Below are 7,206 nucleotides of genomic sequence, written 5' to 3' on the forward strand. Positions count from 1 at the left end.
CTCATTTCTCTTCATTTCTCAAATATGATTGCTTGTACTTAGGCATTTTTTGTTGACACAATATAACTTTTTAACAACTTGTCAGTTGTTCTAATCACTTATAGTATCCGGAATACAATGCAGTGGAAATATGAATCGGGATGACTTTCTGCCTAAACCAAAATCCACAGCTACACACAGAAACCAGCCATTTGCAGCATATTCAGCTCCTGCTAAATAGGGTCTAACAATATATCTCGCTGTTCACATTCATGTATTTCAAAACCTAATAGCCCATGAAGAAAAGTATGAAGAATACATCTCAAGAAGCAGACATTAAAGGTACCAGCAAAATAATAGACTACATTTAAGTTTGAAGCATTATTTTAAGCGACCTACATCATTAATGACTTTTTCTTTGTGGTGGGTGTTGGAGAAGAGAATGCATAAGGGGCACTGGCATAAATACTGGCTTCTACTGTAAAAGTTCCTTCCCTGTGAGTGAGATTATTCACAAACACACACAGTATGCTTCGAATGGTTTTTTAAAAAAATTAGTTGGCCAAAGCCATAAAATTATTTGGCTTCAAAGCCAACAACAAAAGAAAAATGTCTTAAATGTGAAGTAGTTTTGAAGTAAATATGTACCCGTAAAACTTACATTTAAAATAGCCTACTTAAATCATGTATCATAGTATATTTAATTATTATACAATGATATTAAAGTTAAAAAATGACCAGAAACATAACAATTATGACACATTTATATTTCCAAATTTGAAGGAAACTGCTTTTAAGAATGGTCAAAGAAAAAAATGCACTCATTTACTATCTTCTTAAATGTACTAACAAAGTTTAAAATACTGTTGTTATTAGTATGATTATTATTATTGTCATAAATACTCATGTCAGGATTCCAGACATTCTGATCTCTATGGGAAGGGGAAGGATTATTAATTGAGCTGTTTATCTTTCTTTCCTAGAGAGAACTATCTTTATTCCTCTATTTTTTTTAAATTATTGGGCTTAATGTCTAGTGTCACTTCAAATACTACACTGTTAATCAATCTGAAACCTCCAAAAGCCAAAGCTTTTGGTCTCACAAATTTTAGGAGCTAGCAGTATTTCTTGTTTAGGTGTTCAACTTCCTTAAATCTCGCCAAACCTTGCAAGGTGGCGCTCTTTTCATGAAAGGTTGATATTTACTCTTACATCACAAAAGTATTTTTTAAAAAGTTGAACACCACCACCTCCAGTTTTTCATATGCTACGTAAAGTTCAGCAAATCTCCTCCTTCACCAATAAAACTTTGTTGGGCAAAAGAGCAAATACAAATGGCAAGAGATTTTTTGAAAAGACATGTCAGCGAAGGATTTTTAAAAAGAATTTAACATTCTGATTTTGTAATTGGTCAATGATATATCCTGAAAAATTGGTGTCTTTTTGAAATAGATGTTATCTTAAGGGGTTCTAATACTTTTGCGGGCTTCCCCCCCCCTTACTTTCCTTCTCAGAGTCAATATGGCCTATGATTTCCTGAACACACACTAGTGTATTAAAAAAGCAGGTCCAGGTTCGTCCTTATCCACAGTGAGGTCAGTTTCTGCCTCCTACTCTGACACAACCACACCCTTGCAGCTACAGCCCAGGCCCTGATTTGTGATCTCCCCTACGTTGTCTGCTTAATGGGGCGATCACGCAAGCTACAACCAGAGACAAAGAAGCTCCCGTTCCTACCAGCGCAGCTAACTTCGAAGGAGCAGCATAGCTTGCAAATCTATCAAACTAAACTGCAAGAAAGACAATCTGATTTAGAGAAAAGGCGTTCTGCTACAGTCATTAAGCACAAGTAATTTAGATTTTTTATATTGTCTCCTCATTTACAAATTTACTGTATCAACGCCAGCCAATGGAACGAATTTCTTAAGTAAATGAGAAATAAATAAAAGAGATAGAAAGATAATCAAATTACATAAAATAATTCTCTTCCCTACATGTATTTTTGAAAGAACTAATAACAGTGGCAAAATTATAGGAATAATAACATATCATAGGAAGTAATTAATTTAAATTAGCATCACGTTTGAAGAAATATAAGTAAAACGCTTTATGGACGTTTACTATTGTACAAAGAAGGAAGGTCTGTAAAAGCATGCATCAACATCTTGAAAATTAGTTATGGCCATAAATGGTTTAATTGAAGACAGCAATTTAAAATATGATATTGTAAATCTGCAACTCGGTTTCAGCCTGGAGAATTTAATTTGGGGGGCAGCAGAACCCTCTGCTTCAAGTCAATTTGCAACACTGCAGAGTGAGCCCCTGAGCTTCTGACAATTCACCTACATTAATATTGATGTTGCCTGTGCAATCTATTTCTGTTATTTTTATGGTTGTTATTCTACGTCTGCAAAGGTCATTTAAATTATACAGCGGCCGAAAATTTGTTTCATAAATTTTGATATAAATACTAATTACACCCTCTCGGAGAGCCAGCAGGGTAGCGTTCATTTATCACGTTTATACGACCTGCGATGACAGAAAGGGAAAGCGAGGGAGACTGAAAAGCTTTTCTAGAGACCCAGTAAAGCTGGCCGAAGAGGCAGCAGGTTGCTGGGGGTGAAGAAGAAATTCCTACCACAATCACTGAGATTTAAGAATCTTTAATAAGGTACGAAAGGTTACCAAACAGTTCTGGAAACTAAAGTGTACATACGAGTTTTTCTAGCCATAAATATTGAATAGCTGTAACATGAATAAACCGGCCCTTTACATGCGGATAAATATGGAAACTAGGAATTATATACATTATGTGGTTGTATCTTTTGCCAAAAGCAACGGACAGTTATAGTTTATATCTTTTTTAATATCACTTTACATAAACAAATGGAACAGTTTGACACGCAGATCCAGGCTCGTACTATACGAATTCTTGACAGGACGTGAAACAACATTTTACTGCACTAAAGTACTTAGACTTTGGGACGAGAAATGTTTGCACTTTATACAAAAAAAAAAAAAAAACACATTAATACCAATAATATTCTGTTAGGTCGACGTGGAGACTGTAATCGTACAAAGTAATTCACATTTTGGTACACATTTACTAGAACATTCTTGCCATTCAGTACAAACAGTTGGCTTTCGGCCGCCCACCCCTCCCTCTCCCTCCCCCGCCCGCCCGACCCCTCCCCCCGCCCCCAATGCAAAGACCACAACGCCACGAACCCACCCGCCCGCTCCAACCGAGATATAACTATTTACAGAATCCAACAGTACAGTTTTAAGCTAATAATTCTGTATTTACAAGAATGCAAAGTAAAACAAACAAAACGGAAGCCCAGAGAGCCTGTTCGATTCCGACGAGAAACTGGCCCTCGGTCGGGGTTGGCAGCACTCGGTCAGGCGGCCGCCTTCTCCTCGACCACCCTCCCGCCCCTTGGCTACCAAACCTTTGCCAAAAAAGAAAAGAAAAAAACGGGGGGAAAGAAAGAAAGAGAACGGAAAGAAAAGAAAGAAAAAAGGGAAAAAATGAAAGGTTTGGGTCTCTCTTTCACTTACTTACGGTCCTGGGTCTATTGGCAGGTTTAAAAAAAAAAAAAAAATAGAACTGCGGTGGCCGGGGCCGGGGGGTAGGGGGGCTGTGTTGATTCGCAGGGTTCATTCAGTAAAATTTGTGTACGTGTGTGTTCAGTCTCTTAAATAGGGTTTTGTTCGGTGTTTTGTTTCTGATTTTAAACGTACCATTCATTAAAATTGGAAGAGAGCGCGCTGTGGCCGGCTGTGTGGTGGACTGCGGAGGAGGAGGGCGACAGGGAGCTGGTGGTCGGGTTGTCTGTGGAGGGAGACACGATGGTGGGCGGCGTGGAGGACTCGTAGCCGGAGCTGGCGGCGGGCGAAGGCTGCGAGCCCTGCGACGAGGATTCGTGGACCTGCGGGAATAAAGTCGCGTTTTTACGGTGATAAAGAGCCAGCGCGGCGGCCGCCTAGGACGGGTGAAGGCCGCGTGCCGCCTCCCCACGCCGCGCTGAATCCCCTTGAACTCGTAGGAGGCCTGACCCGCCGGACTTAGGCTTGGTTGCCCGCCTTCGTCCTGCAAAGGCAGTGCTCCGGGAGGGACAGCACACCCCGGGACTCACAAAAGAAAAACAGATCTGGGAAGGGGGAGGCTGGATTTGAGGCAGGAGCGCGCAACGGTCCCTCCTGCAGCCGCTGTACTTTGCTTGCTCAGATTTAAGCTAAGCAAACGCTCAGGCCTGTGTGCAAGAGCCCAACACTTCTGCCAACGCTGCCAGCTACAATGGTGGCGGCTTCAGCAGAGTCAACCTGCTGGTGCAGCCTTAGCTAGCTCCCTACCTGGGCCAAATTCAGTCGCGTACTCCTTTTTACTTTTATTATTCAACAGTAAACTTAGAACACCCTTGGGTGCCCTCGCTCCCCTTTCCAGCCCCCGCCCTCTCCGCCCAGCCGCAGTCAGCAAAGTGGGACCGTTGCCTTTCTGCCTCCGCCAGCTCCTTCCACCACCCAGCTGCCACTCGCCGCCCGGCCCTGCAGAAGAGCAGAGCTCGTCCAGGCTCAAAGGCGGGCATCGAGAGCGCGGCGATTACCTTCATGTGTTTGCGCAGCGAGCTGGGGTGCGTGTAGGACTTGTCGCACATCTTGCAAAGATAGGGCTTGTCGCTCGTGTGCACGTGCATGTGCTTCTTGCGGTCGCTGCTATTGGCAAAGCGTCGGTCGCAGCCTTCGAACTCGCACTTGAAGGGCTTCTCCCCTGGTGCGAAAGGCAAGAAGAGAGAAGTCTGATTGTAACAAATCCTGCGGCTATTTTTAAAATTTTAAACAATGATAAAAATAAAAACAAAATAAAAAGGCAGCAGCTCAGTGTTAGTACTTTGCACGTTCAAAAACCCGGGTCTTCAACAGTCTTATGTCTGCAGTGGAATTATAAATATCTGAACTACTTTAACTCCTAATTCAATTAGATTCAGATTTAATTTTATTATTATTATTATTATTATTATCAGTGATGGTAGTTTGTCTAGAACCCAGAGCGGCAGCAGGTTTTTCTGGCTGCCGGTTTTTCTGCCCCGGGCAATACAGACGACTTCGGGCGGCTTCTACCTAGCTCTGGCTTTCTAATTTTCACATTGCGAACTGATTCTCCTGCTGTTTTGCTCTTCTCTCCTCCCCCTACCCCCTCCCCGACGCTCTGCACCCCCCTTGTCGCCTCCTCCACCCCACCCCACCCCCTACACACACTCACATTTTATAAGGTAATCTGGGCCGAGAACTCGGCGCCGGCGCCGCAAATTCTTCCTTCACTTTGGCTTTAAACCCCAAGTTCCAAACGCGGTTCACAGAAATCACCCACGCAAACCAAACTAGGGAAGCAGACAGGATTCCCGGCCTTGCTGGCGGTAGGGGCCCGGAATGGCCTGCCCATTCAGACCACAGCCTTGAGCTCGCCGCGAACTTTTAACTGTTCCTGGCTGGTCTCTTTATTTTTAGAGTCTAATCCAGGGTATTCGGTGTTTTGAAAACTATCTCATAAAATCTAATTGACAAAAAGAGATTTATCTGCCTTCTATCGACTCTCCCAACTCTTCAAGCTCACTCAAAAACAAGACACTACTAAAATTGGGCTCTTTAAATATGCATAAGCCTCCAAAAGCCTCCTCAGGCCCAACTTACTTGCCTTCAACACTCCACCCCCCCACCCCGCGCCTTTTCGGTTTTTGTTTCTTTCTCTGCACCTTCATCCTATCTCCTCCAATTTCCTTAGTTCCTTCATTTGACCACGTCTTCACTAAGGTGCCTAGAGAAAGATATTAGCGGGAAGCAAAATGTTTAGATTTGTCTGCAGCTGGAGCGGCTGGCGCCTCCGCCGCCGCCGAGAACCGGCCACCTCTACCGGCTTCGCGCGCAGCAAGGGCTCCACAAAGCTGAATTTGTCTCTCTACTCTCCCAGTCTTTTTTAGTCCTCGTTTAAAAATCTATATTCCTAGATAGCTCTTATCCAATCCTCTTTATACCTCTTCATAATTTCAAGCCTCAAACTAAAAACCAGCGTACACTTTCACTGCCTGCCTGCTGGAACCTGATGCCCAGACCCCACCGCGGCCCGGTTTGTGCGCCCCGGCCGCTGACTTTTGGATTTCAGGTCCCAGGCCCAGGATGGGGGGGTTGGGGGTTCAAGAACAGCGGTTTCATACCTGTGTGCGTCCTTTTGTGGATCTTTAAGTTCTCAGAACGCGCGAAGACCTTGCCGCAGCCAGGAAAGGGACAGGGGAAGGGCTTCTCGCCCGTGTGCACGCGGATGTGGTTGACCAGTTTGTATTTGGCTTTGAAGGGCTTGCCCTCGCGCGGACACTCCTCCCAAAAGCAGATGTGGTTACTCTGCTCTGGTCCGCCGACGTGCTCCACGGTGACGTGCGTGACCAACTCGTGCATGGTACTGAAAGTTTTGTTGCACGACTTTTTGGGGTTGGCCAGCTGCTCGGGCTCGATCCACTTGCAGATGAGCTCTTGCTTGATGGGTTGGCGCATGTAACGGAAGAAGGCGCCAGCGCCGTGATGCGCGGCCATGTTCACGTTCATGGGCCCGTAACCGTGCAGCTGCGGCGCGGCATAATGCTCCGAACGCGGGCTGGTCACCTGGCCGTACTGTTCGGGCCGCGGGTACATGTCCCCGGAGAAGCCAAGTCTCATCTGCCCGTTGACCACGTTGGGAGACGCGTGGCCCGCCGCCTGCTCGTGAAGGCCAGGGAAGAGGAGGTGGCCCGCGGCGTCCGTGTGACCGTGTGGGCCCCCGAAGCCTCCGGCTGAAGCAGCGAACAGACTGTGCTGAGCGCTGGCTGCCGCTGCCGCGTCGCCAAAACCCCGGTTGCGGAACAGAAAGTCCCGCGTGGAGTTGAAAGCTGCGCTCGAATAGGAGCCAACGTGGCCCGGGTGGTGGTGATGGCCCAGGGCCGCGGCAGCCGCGTAGCCGGGCGCCTGCGACGTGAAGGCCGTCTGGCCGGCGGAGGCCAGCTCGTGCGAGCTGGGGTTGAGCTTGAAGGCGCCCATGCCGTCGGCGAACGGGTTGATGCCCAGGCCCACGTCGCGCTCGGCCACGTCGCCCGCCGAGTGGTGGCGGGACGCGCCAAAGGTGGTCACGCCGATCGCGGGGTACTGGGGGCCGGCGTCCAGGAGCATCGTGGCTGCTCGGGGCGAGCCCCGGCCTCCCCC

General features: G+C 46.7%; 1 protein-coding gene across 1 annotated transcript; it reads right to left on the reverse strand.

The window, feature by feature from the left end:
- Positions 1-3,181: 3,181 nt before the first annotated feature.
- ZIC1 (Zic family member 1) lies at positions 3,182-7,173 on the reverse strand. Its single transcript, XM_008711073.2, has 3 exons — positions 6,192-7,173; positions 4,587-4,750; positions 3,182-3,911 (listed from the first exon to the last, which is right to left on the reverse strand). Exons 1-3 carry the CDS (start codon positions 7,171-7,173, stop codon positions 3,714-3,716), a joined length of 1,344 nt encoding a protein of 447 aa, XP_008709295.2. The 3' UTR covers positions 3,182-3,713.
- Positions 7,174-7,206: the final 33 nt, after the last annotated feature.

The sequence above is a fragment of the Ursus maritimus genome, unplaced genomic scaffold, assembly GCF_017311325.1.
Source record: "Ursus maritimus isolate PB19 unplaced genomic scaffold, ASM1731132v1 scaffold_20, whole genome shotgun sequence".
NCBI lineage: Eukaryota > Metazoa > Chordata > Mammalia > Carnivora > Ursidae > Ursus > Ursus maritimus.

What these genes read in the sequence shown, in the direction of transcription:
- ZIC1 (XM_008711073.2), bottom strand. Translation starts at nt 7,173, where the DNA reads ATGCTCCTGGACGCCGGCCCCCAGTACCCCGCGATCGGCGTGACCACC. An exon ending in CCACAAAAGGACGCACACAG is followed by an intron (nt 4,751 to 6,191) that starts GTATGAAACCGC and finishes CTTTCGCACCAG; the next exon opens with GGGAGAAGCCCTTCAAGTGC. An exon ending in CGCTGCGCAAACACATGAAG is followed by an intron (nt 3,912 to 4,586) that starts GTAATCGCCGCG and finishes TTATTCCCGCAG; the next exon opens with GTCCACGAATCCTCGTCGCA.